Raw genomic sequence first — 17983 nt, 5'->3', positions numbered from 1 at the left:
ACACCATAAAAGATCAGCCAGCAAACAAAAAACAACAAAAAAAGCAAGCATGGGTAACATTGATACCAACTCAGTAGACATTTAAATGGCTAAGCAAGGCTGTCTGGTCAGACCAGCTGCATTAACAATACCAGACTATGGTCATCTGTCACACACGATATATTGTCTGTCATCCAAATGCATCCCATCACAACTATTCTATCTAACTTATGCCAAAGCACTCAAAGACCAAGGGTCCTATGCCTCTACTGCCAATGAATACAGGCATACTACAGATTATGGGCACGTTTCACAGTAATTCACTGTGTGAATTCAGGGGGAGAAAGAAGGCAGACAACTAAAAATGGAAAAAAGTATATCTAACTGGCAGGGAAAGAAGTAGATTAGACTCACAACCTATCTTCAACTGCTGGTGTAGCAAAAGTAGGAACTGGTACAGCCATTTAGATGAAGAGAGAGTTGAAAAGTCATGAGACAGAATCTCTCCTTTCTGTATCAGTGGCTTAAGGTGCCTTATTCTCCCATCATAGTCAATGAGAGTTATCCTGCAGTGGGAGAATAGGCACTCAATTTGATAGTTATCAAAAGTTTCACAGTCTGATGACTGCTCACTGACCTAGTTGAAATAAGTCTAATGTGAACAGTTCAAGAACCAACCGAGTTTGCACATCATAAATCAGCAAAGATAAAAATTTTTGTTGGCTGTCTCAATAGATATGCCAAGAACTGAAGAGGCTTGGTGGGCCTTCCACCTCATTTTAGTCTTACTGGTAGGATAGAAGGAACAAGCTTGTACTGCTGCTGCCTATCCTGTGAATCACTAGATGGCTCTAGTATCCCAAGTACAGGCATTTAAAACAGCACTAAACAAGCAGCAGAGGGCACCATATCTCCTTCTCCACTGAAAGTATTATTAGCTTTTCCCCCCACAACAATTCCTTCCTCCCAGCATAAGCCTGCTAAAACACCAGGTTCTCATGTGTCACTCAGCAGTACCTAGTCATTTTAACCAAGAGATGGGCTTCAAAATAAGGATATGTTCTGCAGCCTGCTAAGTTTCTACTTTTCAGGTAAGCTCAGACATCAATGCAAGTTTCAGCTCAGACTTGAAATTTTAAGTTACAGACCTGACTTACACATGAAACTCTAATAAGAGCTCTCCCACCTCCAACCCGATATTCTCAGTTTTCTTCTACTGAAAAATCCTTGATCACTTTTTTTTTTTTAAATCCAAGTATTTTAAGAGCATTTTCTAAGAAACCTTGAAAATAATGCAGTCTGGAGTGAGCCAGAGCTCTTTAGCTAGCTGCAGAATGTTTCTTTAACAGCATGCCCACTCTGTTGTGAATGAAAAATCCCATGAATCTGAACCTTGTCTTGCACCCGCGAGCATGCATCTCAACAATTCTAGGCAAAGCACCTTGGAATGCCTTAAAACCACTTGGTGGGGCACTAGGCTAAGGTTTAGATCAGATGACAATGTAAGAAGTCCACAAGTATGGTGGACGACCCCATTTGGATTGTCCTGGTCATCCTCCTCTTCCCTCTCAGTCATCCCTAGCCAGTCTGTTAATGACTTATTCGAGGAAGGGTGAATCTAGGCACTCTCTGTGGTATATCTGCACATGATCATGCTGCATTCATAAGTGCGGCATACACTTATATGCATTCAAGTTTATGAAAAGACAATATTTAAACTTTAGTGGGTATATTACCTCCATCGTAAGGTTCTCCAGCATTTTTCTATAGTTGATTAGGCAATTGTCTCAAGTCATACATGATTGACAAAGAAACCATCTAGTGCTTTAATGCTACTACTTTTTTTTTTTTTTTTGGACAGTGAACCTCATTTCTTTTGTATCCATCCACTTAAAACTACAGAAGTAATACTAGGTAGGCACAGTAACATAGGACTTGCCATACTAGATCAGACTCAAAGTCAATCTACGTCCAGTATCCTGTTTTTGATAATGACCCATACCAGATGCTTCAGATGAAGGTGAAATAAACCCACAGTGTGCAGATGTGAGATCATCTACCCCCTACATAGATCTCATCCCCATCTCTAGTAGTTAGAGACTGGCATAAACCTAAACCATGAGATTTAATATAATCAATAGCAAATTTTTGAAGCGATAACTTTGGACATCCTCGATATCCAGAATAGTTCCTCAGTTTCAAGCAACATACTCATCCTCTGTAGTGTCCTATCTCCCATATGGAGATGCCTCAAATTGTGTTCTTGTACATGGGAAAAGAACTGCCTTCTTCCAAATTAGATTGAGAATTTGACAAAGATGCTTTGCTGCCCCAGAACTTTCCAATGTCATCATAGACTATGCACTTGACCAGACACTATATAAATGCACTTTTGAAATATGCCTTGATAAGAACCTCATCAACACAACACTAGCTATTGAAACAAAGGACAAGCTAGTTGCAGCATTTAAAGTCCTGGGAAAGCTCAGTGGCAAATGTCAGCCTGAAAATTAATTGGGGTAAATGCAAAATTTTTCCAGTTGATTACTCACCAACCTTGGCTTTGTTGTCAGTAACATGGGAAGCACTGAAAAAGCATTGCAAAAAGCACAGTCACTAGTGGGACACCTCATTAAGAGCATCTTCTGGAAACCGACCACCCTGCTAAGTAGAGAGATGAGACTAACCATATACAATGCTTTGGTGGTCAGTACTCTGAAACGTGAGACTGAAACATGGCCACTCACTGTCATGATTGAAAAGAAGCTGGACACCATTCAAATAAAGCATCTCCAAATAATCAAAAGCCTCAAGTGAGACAAATTCAAGTTGAATGAAGAGATCCGTTTTCTAGCTAAACAGGTCCTGCTTTCTCAAACGGTCACCCAACGCACTCAGGTGGTATGGTCATCTGCTCTGAATGCCTACCAACTTCTCTCCAAAAATCATCTTCTGCTATGACCCAATGAAAGCAGATGGAAGACACACCCTGGAAGACCTAAAACCCATCCCTTACTGGCATCCTACCCCGTAACCCACCAGATTTGGCTCAGGACAGAACGTCACGGAGATTCATAATGCATTCAGTGACCCTAAACTGTCCAAGCAACAGTGTAAGAACCAACCAGTCTGCACAGACTGGCATATTAAAGCCTGTAAGCTACATTTTACATTCCACTTATTTGTATGTGTTTACAGACTTCATCTTTGTATTAAGAGTTTGATCTAATTAAAAATTAGACTGCATCAAAATTACCATTTAAGAATGAAACCTACCTCACATCCAGACAACTTCTCATATCCTATTTAACTATTTATATAAGGGTACATTTTATCCTTAAATAGGTTTCCTTATTTACATTTTCTATCACAGCCAGAATGTTCTTTCAGTGGAATTTGTGTATGAAAACACGTTTTGCACATCACTGCTTCCTGTAGTAAAATTTAAGGGCTGCATGCTTTAGCATTTCTCCCCCCTGCAGTTTATTTTAGAGTAATGCCAGTTGCACGTAAACAGCAATGCAGTTATGTTTGTACTCAGATTTACCATCATTGCTAGGAAAGCAAGGACACCTATCACTAGGGACGGTTGATCCCAAACATAAATGTAGTGGATTTGAGTGTGTAGTCTAACTGGAATTTATAGTTCTACAACATAGGCCTGTACATCAGAGCTGAGCTAACAATGAAAATTAGAAATAGCAACAAATTCAGATTAAGTTCATTTTCAGCTTTTACTCATTTAAGCAAAACTATCAGAACACACTACTGCACCAGTTTCACCTCCAGAATTGACATCCATCTTGCATCACTGTATGATAAGGTTCAATGTCCTACTTGCGCCAGGACTGAGACATCTGTCCATGTGAAAATCAATGATTGTAGAATTAATCAGGGTATTGTGTTAAAAGATGCCAAATACAGGAATGGCAAAGGTGGTGAATGTTAGCAAAGCTTTATGAAGCTATGGTTGGCTGTGGGGGTGGGAAGGAACAAATGCTGTATGACAACAGGTGGAGTGAAGCATTGTTCCAGATAATATTACTTTCACTAGCACCTTGGAAGCATTTCCACAACCAACTTAAATAATATTCACATGGAGGCTCCTGTATCACCCTTTCCGCAATAAAGGGAAGACCCTTTCCTATTTAAAGGTAATCTTCAAATTCCTCACACACATCAGGAAAGGAGGGATTAATTATTTTAAGAGCAGGCCTAATACCCACTGCACTTTCATGTTTAAAAGATACACAGTATTAGTGCTCCTTCACAAGTGATAAATTCCCATAGCAATCCAACATCACTCAGAAGATTTTCAGTTCAAACCAGTTATTCTGCAGGTCTGTGTTATTCGATGAACCTAAGTAGACTACACAATCCCACTCAAAACTGACTCAATGAGAGGAAAGGAGGGACTTACCTGGAGGTTCACAGACCACACCTAAGACTTAGCTTACATGAATAATCAACTGCAACTGTGATTTCCTCCGACCTACAGTTACTCAATAATACAGGGTTAAGTTTAATGCAACAAGAATAAGGAATCATGTATTCCTAGTAGCAATGCTACTGAACCAAAAGAGGCAGTTAAGAACTGTTTTTCATTTTTGAACAATCAGATTAACCAGCCATGTTAAGAGTTATACATAGCTATTTTCCCTTCTTTGAATTACTGTCATTCCATTCACAAGGAGATATTCAACTGATTTTGTGCTTGCCATCTACATCATGAAGCCTATGAGTGCTGACCCTAACCTCTTTCTAGATGCAGTTATGACACGTCCAATTATAACAATGGAAGATGCACTTCAATGCCTGTAACCAGTGGAAGGAGAATAACAGAAGTGAGAACCAAAGCATTTGGAACAAAGCCAAAATATCCTACAAGGCTGCTTACTGGGGTTCCATTGAATCACTCCCAGAGCCCCAAAATCCTCAATATCACAGATTCCCACCTTCCCTGTATAAGGAAAGCGAAAACAGAAATTTCACCCAGGTTTCCTACCTGGCAAAAGGGAAGACTGCCATTAAGCTACACACCTTTGGAGAACCAAAAATATGTTTACTTTTTCATTTACGCTACTATCCTCAGCCTGACAAACACAAGGGACACCACCAGGCAGTCATCCAGGCTTCTGAAAGACATGGTGTAAGATTTTCCAAAGTGACTTGGGAAAAGAAGTCATTTTTCAAAATGGATTTAAATACCTACATTCCTTTTGAAAAATGAGACACTCCCGAAAATTTTACCCTTGATCTCCCTACCGGGTTCCTAGTTTAAAGTCAAAGACAGCTGTGTCATCCAGTTAGAAACCCCACAGTTAGACATTCTATTGCCAAGTCCATTCTAGGCTTGCCTGCGTAATACACCAAATCCTTGAATGCTCTAGCAGGACTGTCCTCAGTGCTGTATAATTTGAACACTTCATGAACAAAAATATTTAACAATTTTGATAAACAGTAAAAAGATTGTCATTTTAGCCTTTCCTATTAGCAAAGACGTTTCAGATAACTTAGGCATTAAACGTATACTCAAAGGACTAAGTTAAATAGATATAGAAGTTTTGGTAGGCTTCCATGCACTGCATTTGCAGTTTTTCCCTCATCACATGCCTTGCAAGTAAGAACTGTGATGTTTTATCCCTCTGTCATCTTTTCCAATTGTGTGATACCATCTATGTATCAAATTTTACTTTCACCAGGTTAGGCTGCTGTATCATGCAAACGAGCCTTAGCCAGAAAACGGTGTCTGTGGCTACACACTATGCTTAAGTAAATTCTTATAAAGTTCAGATGTGACTTATTGTGGTAGAACTGGATTAAAAAAACAATTCCTGAACTAAAGGGACACCTGCCATGCTCATCACCTGTCCTATGTCTAGAATGCCCTTTCAGCTCCCAAATTACATAGCAGTGCTAGTGTTTGAGATCTAGGAATAGGAAACGAATGAACGTTTTGGACAGAGTTCTTTTCAAAAGGAAAAGTAAGCTTTAATTGTTTGAATTTCTTCCCCTACCTTACTAGCTTCAACTATAGACAAGAGATAGCTATTGCATTTTAAAATACTTTTCAAAGCACCAAAACTATGAAAAGGTTAAGCATAAATTGGTCACAAAGTCAAGACAGCCCTAAAAGAATCAGAGCTCATTTGTGCTCACAAAAGAAATTAATCCATCTGATGTTGGCATGGAATTCACTAATTCCTCCTCTCTGCAACACTCCTAGCATCAGTAGATCATCCTTATAAAGTGTCAGTTCATCCTTGCAAAGCCACACAGTTGAGTCTGAGTGAAGTGAGCAGACCAAGAAAACCTCAATGTAAGTGACAGAACAGCAATGACATCCTCCTATAATTATTACTGAAGTATATGTGTAGCATCACTAAAGACTACTGGCTACAGCATCCCTCTCCAGTCAAAACAACTGAAGGCAGTGAGAAATCAACACTCTCATGGCCTTAAAACATCCTATTTACCATACATCACAGGCTCATTTCTGTAGTTGCTTGTTTATTTCTATCACCTTAGAACAGTTCTCTATTCATGCCCTGTACCTTTGTCACTCACCCTGTGGAATTATCACACATTGGTACTTAAACTGCAAACTGTGAAATACAGTAATAATGTAATCTACAACCCACTCATAGCTTTCCAGCAAAACCTAACTGGAATTCATCACCCTTTTTTTACTTTATAAAGACTCTTCCCCCTGTTTTACATTGTTATTCCAACCATTATATTATTTTTGAAGTGTCTGATAAAAGAATGTTTAACTTCAAAATCTTGGTTAAGTCTGTTTTATAAAGAGACTTATTTGTAAATAAAAGGTATGTGATGTTTCTATTAGCTAATTTGTTCCTATAGTACCCCATAACCATTAGTACATCCTGACTATCATGATATCTGCTGAAATCAGAAATTATCACTACCAAGCTGACAATCATTTCAGGTCAATAAACAATATCTGAATATTAAGATAAATCTGAGATGAACTCAAAGAGCATTTTAAAGGGAGAATAAGATTAGGATTTCAAATCAAAATTACATCAGACTGCATAAAGAAAACAAATAATGCACCACTCAGTGCACTGAAAGTTTAAGTAGTGCCTAGCACCTGACTGGGCATCACTATTAAACACAGACAGGACCAATGACAACGGTACCCTGAGTATACTGCTAGGTCTTAGGATTTATTTAAAAAAGAAAAAGCTTGCAAAGCTATTACCACAAACCTGTTCCGTATGTGGTGATACATAGCTACCCAGGACACTGGCAGAGGATGTCATTTGATTTCAAAATGCATGCTACGAATACAAGCCGAGAGTGGTCTCAGTCATTTTTCAGTTTGACTGTGAGAGTAGGTAAGTTGCTCTGTGGAGGAGGAAGAATTTTGGCACATGAGATACTGCAGCCAGTCAGGAGAGCGCACTGAGATCATGCACTTGATCCTTCAGAAGCAATGGGGAAGATTACTTTCCACTGCTGCCTTTCTTCTGCCTCCTCCAATTTTTCAAGAGCAGAGACTCTCCATTCCCCTATTTCAGATATTTGTAACTGGTAGGCCAGGCTCTACCCTCCCCCTTAACCTTGTTGCACAGCAACCTTCCTCTCACTTAGTTATACATGCTCCAACTCGCCATGGAGCTGAAGTTGCTGCTGTTGCCATCATGAGACTGGGGTTCGGCACAGCCTTAGCTCTGTCGAAGCAAAGAGCTGGCAGGTACGGCAACATCTTTGTACCAGTTTAACCAGATAGTTACCTGGAAAGGTTGAATTTCAGCCTTTGCAATTTTATGAAAAGCAAGCATTTACTTTCCAGTGTATCAACAGGCAGCCATGGGACTTAGGCTGAGCTACTGGGGAGTCATAGTACACTACCAATTCAAGTTTAATTTTACATTGGTTTACCTCTGTATTATGTGCACTTTGCTAGCATATTTCTTGAGTATCTCTTGTAAGATGACGTTAGCCACACATGCAAGTGTTTCCCCTACCTTATACATTTTTCTTGACATTAATGTCAAATGCTAATCTTTTGAAAAAATTTAACTTAGCTGGAGGTAGACTTGAACTAGATTTCAATAAGTATAAATGCTAATTTTATAGCTTGAACCCCTTTATCTCTCAGGTAAATTATTTTGTGCAACTCTCCAAATTACCTTTAGAAAACATGAAGGCTAAGTGCTCCAGCAAAATCAATGCAGTTACTGTTTCTGAAGTCTCAGAGCTTGGACAACCTCATAAGGGGGAAGAAACCTTTAGGGAATCGAACAGGCAGCCTAGCTCATGGGAGAAGTTGCTCCCTCCATTCAAGGAATGGCTTGCTGGCTGGCACCTAGGGAAAACTGTGTCCCCCATCCCTGATGACAGTTGACCTGACATCTGAGGATTCTGCCCTTCTCTTGAGGCTGGCAGCAGGGGAATGACTGTGCTTGGGGAATTTGCACCTCTTTTACCTGTAATTCACACCAGGCAACTTCCACCGTAGTCTCGGTGTCCAGCCCCTTGTAGACAGTTTTGAAGGAGCCTCTTCCAATCTCAATATCGAATTTGAGGAAGCGGCCATCAAGGGAGAAGCCCACCGCCTTGGTCTCTAACTCCTCGATATCCTCTTGCTGTCGGTTCTGGAGCTCCCGGCTGGCGGTGGCTGCACTGCCTGCCGTGTTGGTAGGAGGTAAAGGGGCGGCTTCCTCTGCCTCTCCTTTGGGCAGTAGCGGGGCGATGTCCTCTGCTGCAGGGGGCTCCTGAATGGGTTGCTCCTCGTGGGGAAGCGACAGAGACGGCTGTTGCAACAATAGCAAGGGGACGTGGGTGACAGAAATGCAGGGGGTCTGGCTAGCGGGTTCAGGAGGGGAGCCCAGCAGCGGGGTGATACTCCCGGGAGTGGCGACGGCCGGGGGTGCTGCGGGCTGCAAGCTAGGCAGCTCCAGAGCTGTAGCATTGGAGTCGCAGATCACGCTACGGCGGAAGAAGCGGTGCTCGGTGGCTGCAGCCCCACGACTGTCCTTGTCCATGGTGTGACGGCGACGCCGGTATTCCTCGCTCCGGCCCCCGCCTCCCACCTCGCCGCCTGCTCCTCCGGCCCCCGAGCCATCATGGTCAGCGACGGCTCCTAGCTTCTCCCCCACGGAGCTGTCCGAGCTAGAGCCGTTCTTGGGCGGAGGCGGCGGGGGAGCCAGGAAGCGGGGGACCGGGCTGCTGCTCTCTGCGGCGCCCTCCGACATGGTGCTGCGGGGCTCGGGGTAGCGCTGCTGAGAGGATGGGAGGTGTCACTGAGCGGGGAGCGCGTCCGGCTGCTGCTGCAACAGAGGAGGGTCCCAAGGGCTCCTCAAAGCGGGGCTTGGCGGCGGCGGCTGGGCCAGCGGCGGGGTGGGTCCCTGCTTAGCGTCCACATCCATCCTGCAGCGGGGAGCCGGGCAGCGGGGCCGACATGGAGCGACAGCAGCGGGACCAGGACACGGCACTAGGGGGGAGAAGTCGAGAGGAGCCTGAGGCAGGTGCCGGGCCGGGAGAAGCCGCTGGCTGCCTGCAGCGGGACAGCCCAGCTGCTCTCGGAGAGGAAAAGCGACTGGCCCCCCGGGCTGGGGGTGGGGAGCGAGGCAGGCCCAGGCCGGGAAGCGGCTGCGCCGGGGGCGCAGGCCCCGCACTCCCCTGCCGCGAGAGGGGCGAGCAGGCCCGGCACGCCCCGCCGGGGGAGAGAAGCGCGGCCCGGTCACTCGGAGCCTGAGGGAGCTCTCGCCTCACACGGCGCCCATGGCGACCTCGGCCTCCTCCCGGTAGGAAGTAACCGCTCGCCGCGGGGCCGGCCCCCTCGCTGCCTGCCGGCGCCTCACGGGGAGCCGGAAACCCCCCTCGCGGGTCTCTCACCGGGGCCGCCCGCGAAGCCGCCTCCTCCGCAAGGCCCCGGTCGAGGAGCCCGGGTGTCTCCCTCGCGAGGGTAGGGGGGAGGAGCCGCTGCGCCCGGCCCGGCCCGGCTACTTCTCCGCGCTAAATGGCGACTAGCGCCCGAAACCGACAGACATAGACAGCCCCGTGGAGCACGCCCCCTCCTTCCACCCTGTTCTGCGCCTGCGCCGGAGCCCCGCGCTTCCTGGGAATGGTAGTTTTTTCATCTCTCCTGTGAGGGAACAGAAACGCTGTTAACCTACAACTCCCATCGCGCACTGCGCTGATGCACGGCATCACGGGAGTTGTAGTTTTCTTCTTGCGGGCTACTTACAGCTCGAGCCTGGCTGCTCCTCACACAATACTGTGGTAGAAGCTGTGCTACTGGGGCAGGGCAGGGCAGGAAAAGAGGGGAGGGAATCATTACATATGGATTAATTCTCGGAGAAGAAAGGAATCTATCATCATACTCAGTCGACTCAGGGCTACAATGCAATATAAATGATATGATTTAATAGATTGAATGCTACTGTTTTCACTCTCCGGGTGCTTTTTCAAAATCTAAAAGCAATGAAAATGTTTCCATGGTTTGTTTTTATGAATTAAAAGAAAAATAGTTTTTATCTAACCAAAAAAGATTCAGGGCTAGCTCCTCAGCTGGTGTGAATTGGCATAGCAATGCGGAACAGGCCCTTCAACTTGTAACCGTTCTCACTCTGAAGCAGTTTCTCCAACCCACACATCACACAGCAAGCAACTAGTGCCTGAGACAGAAAATGAATATAAACAAAAGTGAAACTGACCAGTGTATTTTCATTTGTACATGCTGAGCACAATGGAAAAGATAAACAAACAGTATAAATAGTGAAGGGTATGCTAGATTTTAAAATTCAGTTTTCATAACAAGGTGTTACATGTAACCATACAAGTAAAATATATTTTTAAATACAAGATTTTTAATTTGACTATGGGCTCAATCCTGCAAAATGAGCAAAGCACTTAGGCATATGCTTGATTTCAACTATGAGGGCAGTTAACCATTAAACACATCATTTGCTGGATCAGGGCCAAAGTGTTCAGCACCTTACAGGTGAGTCTCTTAAAGGTGGTGTTTCAAGTTCCCCTCCTATAATGAATGATTTTTGCCGTATGTATTATCAGGCATTTACCTTCATATTTTTAACCAGGCCTCTAGCAGGTCTCCCATTTTGCTTTCACAAAACCATAGGCACATATAATTGCGGAAGCTGTGTTGCACCCACAATTATTTATTCATTTATTTTGTAGTTACAGTTTAGGTCACTTGAACTTGTGACCTAAACTGCAGGAGCAAATAATTGCTGTGCAAAAGGGTGCCCCCAATTATTTTGCAGATCCTAAAAGGCCAGCATTCTTAAATCTGACCCTTAAAAATGATCATTAGTCTAACTGTCACAGTTTGAGACTCAACCCCAGTTATTATAGTTTAAATGGGGAAGATATAACACTCAGAATAACAAGGAAGGCAACATGAACAGTCACACAAATCAGGAACTTCCAGAGAATAAGAGGCACTGGTAGAAACAACTCATGTGCTTTATTTATAAAGTATTAATCTTTTGTATAACCAAACTTTTCTTCTTTCACACAAGAGCAGTATATTAAAGTGAATGGGATTACTCTCATGAGTAAAGAAAAGGGTTTGGACCCAAGTCTTTTATGCAACTGCATTTTTTAAATTACTGTAATAGAAATATTTTTGGAGATTTTTCTGTATAAACTATACATTTTATATTGGACAAATTAACATATATATTTCAAATACATCATTGAAAAAAATTTAAAACCAGCTAATATTAGGAAATTGTGCATTACATCTCCCACAGAGAGGTCCCGATTCAGTCTCTGTGTCTACACAGAACACTAGTGACTTTCAGGTGGTCCACAACACTGAACAATACATAACACTGAACTTACATACATACAGTCTTTATAGATGTTGATTGTAATATTGCACTACAAATGGAACACCCATTCTTTTCTGTATATCCATATACATATCTTATTAATAATAAAAATAATAATTAAAATACATAAATGATTAAATTCAACTCATTGCAGAGGGCCCATGTAAAGTCCTACTTGCACCATTATGGGTGGTGGGGCAGGATTTGCCTATAGGTATAGAAAGTGCTCCTCCTTTTGCAGTGGAATAAGTGCAGCTCCACTGTGCAAAAGAGGGAATAGGATTGGTAAAGTCATACAGAGAGTTTGCAATCCCTGAACAGCATGGAGACCAATCTATGAGGGCTCCAGTCTCAGGTTTGTGTTTGGGAGCCTGGGACAGAGAGTGGACAGGGAAGGAAGATCCACAGCTATACAGATCTTCTGGTTCTTTTCCTCTTGGGGAGGGGAGTAGGTTTGCAAACTATTCCAGCTACTAGGCTGGAGCAGTGGCTGAAGAATGGTTCTGCTGCAGGTCTATGGCCTAGAAGGCAGGAATCCTTCTTTCTTGCCTTCCGAAAACATCCATAGCCAACAACCCAGTTATCCAGGTTGGGTGCTGAGGACAAAACATTGATCCTGATTTATCTTTACATTATTCCAGTTTTATGCCAGTGTAACTCTATGAACATAAAGCTGAAATAGCATTGGGATAAATCAAGCCTCTTGGTCTTAACCCATGGTTTAAGTGGGGCTTACATGTTGCGTAGGGCTTTGTCTGGCCCTGTGCTCTGGGTTATATGTCACTCACAGTGATTAAATATATTTGCCCAGTGTTAGTTAAGTGAAACCCTTTAACAGAGAACTTTAAGCTTTGCAGGGTCTAAACACAAAAGGGCCTGAGGCTGACAGATCAGAAACTGGGAGCATTATGTAAATAAGCATGTCATTCCAAGGGTCTGATTCTGCAAACGCTTAAACCTCATGAGCAATCCCATTAAAGTCAAATAGGGTTACTCACCTGAGTACAATATTTTCAGGACTGACTCTCATATGTCCTAACTCCTCTCATTAGCACCTCCGTTGGTGAGAGGTGGGAGTAGCGCTCTGCCTTTGAAAGGCATAAAATGCCTCTTAGGCATTAAGTGACATGCAGGGACATGCCCCTTGCTATACATGATGTACAACAGATGTACTCAGTGCTTCCCCTCTTGCAGCACAACCATCCTGCAGCAGTACCTGCACTAACCTTGGCCCACAAACATCTTCTCTGTGGCTGCTAGCTCTGCCTACTGCCAGGAAATCAGAGGACAGGATGTGGTAGCAAAAGGATGAGGGCAGAACCATGGGCTATGTTCATACATGAATTGATGTAATCCTGAGGCTGCAGAAACAGCCATTTCATGGCTTGGAAGGGGGAAAACTCTTTTCCCAATGGAACCCAACAAAATTCCCCAGCCTACACCTTACTCTGGTTACTCTGGCTGATTTGGCACTAAATGTTGTATAGTACTATACATCTAGCTAGGGCTTGGTGCAGCCCCAAATGGGCTTCATTCTCACATCCAGCCAAGTTCCAGTTGGGCCGCAGCTGCGTGAGAGCAGAGGGGAGGATTAGCACTACCTTTGCTCCTTCCTTTTTCTGGATTCTTCTGGCATCCCATTAGGCCTCTAGAAGGTTATGCAGCTTCAGGGCTGACCTAAGTAGCACCTGGCTGCCTCTGGCCCCAACAGTTGCTCTCCAGCAACTCCCTTTTTCCTGATCATGGACCCTACCAACTCTCTGCAACAGGGGAAGCAGCACAGAGACATTATGGCATCTCTATGCCATATGGAGATACCTCCTATACTGGGAGAATTCCTTGGTGTCCAGATTTACCAGTTTTACAGTCCGTTTGCCCAAATGGGGCTGGCATAATGGGCTCATAGCATGACAGTTAACCTTGCCCATGGCAGCCAATTATAAAACCCTCCCTGTCTTCAAGATGTAGGATCAGGTCCCTGTCAACAATACATGTCAACTGTCATGACACGATCAGCTTGAAATATAGCTGATTAAAACAATTCAGTTAAAAGTACTTTCAAGTACTTCAACTGTCATTGAGCTCCTCTGCCAATTTTTGTGGTTTTACAGTCAGTTTTCTCCATGTTTTAATAGTATTTTTCTCTCCTGTTGCTGTGGGAAAGACCTACACAAACAACAGACGAGTCTGACTCTACTGTAGAAACTATATACAAGGGAAAGACTGCCATTGACTTCAGTGGGCTTTTGATTAGGCCCAAAGTGCTGTCACATACATAAAGTAAAAACATATATTTTTTCTCTAATCTGTTCCAATAGTCATCTTGTTGTTATTTGTAACAATAGATAAAAATAATTCCGATATCCGTGTGATTTTAAAGTTGACTGGGACTCTTGAAACAGAAGCTGTTGTTCTGTTTTGTTTCATTTTGTATAATGCAGATTTCATTTGTTATTGGCATTCCTGACTTGCCCATGTGACACAATATTAATGTGAAACAGTTATTATATTTTTCCCACTTATGCAATACCTTACACAGTACAATTAGCATGTGATTTTTACTGCATAATTTAAACGTTAAAAAAAACCTGTGCTTTCTACTATCGCAAAGTTTGACTGCACATTATGGAGCTATGATAGCACTCCATAATTAGGATTGTAACTAACACAATCTTGCCACCACAATTTCCTCAGAACAACTCCTTTCTTCTTGTCTTTTATCATGTCTACGCTTCCGTCAGTGTTTATTTATTTGGGTTTTTTTAAAGCTACAAGTTTCTTGGACTTATTTCAGAACTACAAGAGTAAGAGTTTCACTTTCTGGAGAGTTTACTTTGTTCAGTATATCATATTTCACTGACATCTTCATTGAAAATCTTCACATTTATTTTATTTCTTTGTCTTTAACGAGGAGTAGGGATTTACAGTAGTGTTGGAAGGTTGGGTGGTTCATTTTAGAAATATTCATTGGAAATTCTGAGAGGCCTCCAGGGTCTCTGATGGACTTAATTAAGTCTCCAAGGTCCCTGGCAGTGTTAATAAAGTCTTCAGTGTCCTACACGGGACTTATGAAGGGTTTACAGACTGCAGAAGTAAAGACAACCTTCAGGACTGTGACACCCAGAAACATAATAAGTCCCGGTGGCCTAAGTTCCCTCTAAGTTGCACGGCTGTGCAGCAGGCTATCAAGGGCCGTGCAGGTGCACAGCCACAGGTGCCTGGCCTGGAGAGGAGAGAGATAGGGGGTGTGCAGGGCTGCAGCGGGGAGAGGCGCTCTCCCCTGGCCCCAGGCTGTTGCAGGGAGAGAGGGCCAGGGGGAGTCCTCTCTCCCCGCTGTAGCTTGCACTCCAAACCCTCATCCCGGGCCCCAACTCCGAGTCCACACTCCCAAGCAGAGCCCTCACCCCTCTGCACCCCAACCCTCTGCCATAGCCCCGAGTACCTTCCTGTACCTAGGGCAGTGGTTCCCAAACTGGGGTTCGCGAAATGTTACAGGGGATTCTCGGGAAAAAAATCCTTAATGGTGTACAGAGCTGTCCCTAGGGACGCCGGGCAGCACAGGGCCAGCATCCCAGAGCCCCTGGACTTCCAAGAGCTAAGCAGATCAAAGCAAGAATATCTATCACACTGAGGAGATTTAAACTTCAGGACTCCTTATAAGAAATGGAAAGGGGAGGTGGATATTTTTTGCTGTTTTTAAAATTAAATAGGCAGCTAGTATTGTTTTTAAAATTATTATGAAGAACAAGTTTAAGCTTTGTTGTAACATGCGTTGTTTGCCTGGACTGCTCAAGACCTGAATGCTTGTGTAGGAGGAACTCTTTGAGTTGGCTTCTTAAATACCTTCATGCTGTTTCACATCTGATACTCCTTGATGAAACATAGGAGCCTTGTCTTATAACAGGCTTATCCAAAGTGATACAAGCTACGAAAGTGAGATATTTCGTAATGTAATAAAAATACTGTAATGATAAATAATAATTAATAATAAATAGTGTGTAATAAGCATGTCATAAAAACAAATTTTATATTTCCAAGATCACTGCTTTTATAATTTATACTCAGGTAAAGGAGAAAATCCCTGGAAATATTCATTTTTAGGCGGGGGTTCACGAGACTTGAAAGGGATTCACAGGCTGTTAAAGTTTGGGAACCACTGACCTAGGGTGACCAGGCGTCTGCTTTTGGACTGGAATACCCGGTCGAAAAGGAATCCTGACAGCTCCAGTTAGCACTGCTGACCGGGCCGTTGAATATCCAGTTTGCGGCACCACAGCAGGGCTGGCAGACTCCCTGCTAGTGCCACGCTGTGGCCCGCTTGGCTCCCAGGTCTGGAAGCAGCTTAGGGGCTGTCAGCGGGGGTCCGCGTGCTTCCCCATCACCCCACCCACAGCTCCCATTGGCTGGGTCAGGGCAGGGGAAGAACTAGTACCACTCGCAAGCGCTCAACAGGCAGCTGTTGAGGGGTTGCCTGGCATGCGCTTTTCCCACTGCTGCCCGGCCTCTTCTCCTCATGCTCTTCGTGTGGCTGGGCTCAAGCTGCGGCGCGTGCCCTGCTGCAAACTGCAGTCTGTTGCCCCATCACCGGCCCCCAGGAGTTGGAGGTATGTGTATTCCCGTCTCTGAATGCTGGGAATGGGGCTGCACTCCCATCCCTCTCACTGCATCCCTCCCCATCCCAACCCACCCGCACCTCCATCCCCCCAACACTGCATCCCTACCTGTCCCACATCCCTCCATCATTGCATCCCTTCCCCATCCCAGCCCATCCTGCCCCCCATACCTACCCATCCCAGCCCTGTACCGCTTACAGCACTCTCTCACCCATCCTCTTCACTCCCAAAGCCGCCACCCCCATATCCCTCACCCCCCACTCCTGCACCCCATTCACCTCCATATATCGCTGCACTCCCATTGTGTCCCTATACACCCCTGTGCCACTCACATCCTGATGAACCTGTAGCCTTCTGCCTCCCCCTGCATCCCCATCCATCCCACATACCCTCCCCCTTCACTGCCCGCTCTCATCCCTACCCTGCTCTCGTCCTTGGCTTCTTTCCAGGGGTGAAAGTAACTTAAGGGACTTACCGGTATGCAGGGAGGCCCTGAGCGAGGGAGGGTGGGGGGAGAGGCCCTCAATTGGAAGTGTCAGGGCTTCGGGCAGAAGGGACGGGGCTGGGCCCAGACTTCCCCAGCCAGCCCTTCAGTACGGCCTGGCAGTGATTTAAAGGGCCTGGGGCTCTGGACCTTTAAATCGCTGCCGGAGCCCCAGGGTCATGGCTGGGAGCCCCAGGGCTCTGGTGGCGATTTAAAGGGTCAGGGGCTCCAGCTGCAGTATCAGTGGCCAGAAGTCCCAGGCCCTTTCAATCACCGCTGGAGCCCCAGGGTAGTGGTAGCCGCGGCTGGGAGCCCCGGGGCTCTGGCGGCGAGTTAAAGGGCCAGGGCTCCGGCTGCTGCCAGGAGCCCCGGGCCCTTTTAAATTGCTGGTCCCGGGGAAGCTGCCCCCTGCCAGTATGGTTGGCTGTGTACTGGCTCTTACCAGTACGCCGGACCTGACTGGACCAGCTTACTTTCACCTCTGCCTCTTTCCCTGCCCATCCTCTCTCTTTCTCTCCCCATTCACCGTCCCACCCCATTTTTTCCCCTCCAGCCCACACTCCTCCCTTCCTGGCTGGGTGATATAGGCAGCCTCTGGGAAAGTGTATGAAAAAGTGTCTCTGTGTAGGCAAGTGTGTGCATGCATGCATTGTATGTGTGTAAGAGACTGTGTGTCTTTGTGTACGGAGGTGCGTGTATTGCGGCATGTGTGTATACCTATGTGAATAAAATTTGCAAGCTAACTCTTTGACTTTCATTCCTTTTGCTGGCTTGCACACAAAACAATTTATGACATAAAATATGTGTATATTCATTTCATAACATTTGAAAAAGAAGGGAACTGTAAAAGAAATGTATTATTTCTTAAAAAGAGAATGTTGTTGACTAGTAATTGCAGAAGAGCCAATGTATCATACATTTCTCCCCACCTTTGTCTAGCTATATTATAAACTCTTTGTTGCAGACTCTCTCTTTTTATGTGTATGTCCAGCACCTACCACCCCGGAGCCTTGATCTTAGTTGAGGGTCTAGGCACTAAACAACAATTGTAATAATAAATAATGTGGAAGTATATG

General features: G+C 44.6%; 1 protein-coding gene across 5 annotated transcripts in view; it reads right to left on the bottom strand.

Moving 5' to 3' along the window:
- Positions 1-9971, bottom strand: part of WNK1 (WNK lysine deficient protein kinase 1) — a 171268-nt gene extending 161297 nt beyond the window's left edge. For all 5 annotated transcript variants that reach the window (XM_054035141.1, XM_054035099.1, XM_054035108.1 and 2 more), the window contains exon 1: positions 8436-9971. In XM_054035141.1, the coding sequence (XP_053891116.1) occupies positions 8436-9203 (768 nt within the window). In that variant the 5' untranslated portion in view covers positions 9204-9971. The remainder of the gene's footprint in view (positions 1-8435) is intronic.
- Between the last annotated feature and the right edge of the window lie 8012 nt (positions 9972-17983).

The sequence above is a fragment of the Malaclemys terrapin genome, chromosome 1, assembly GCF_027887155.1.
Source record: "Malaclemys terrapin pileata isolate rMalTer1 chromosome 1, rMalTer1.hap1, whole genome shotgun sequence".
NCBI lineage: Eukaryota > Metazoa > Chordata > Testudines > Emydidae > Malaclemys > Malaclemys terrapin.
Note: the sequence above shows the minus strand (reverse complement) of the source record. Positions and strands in the feature narration are given on the sequence as shown.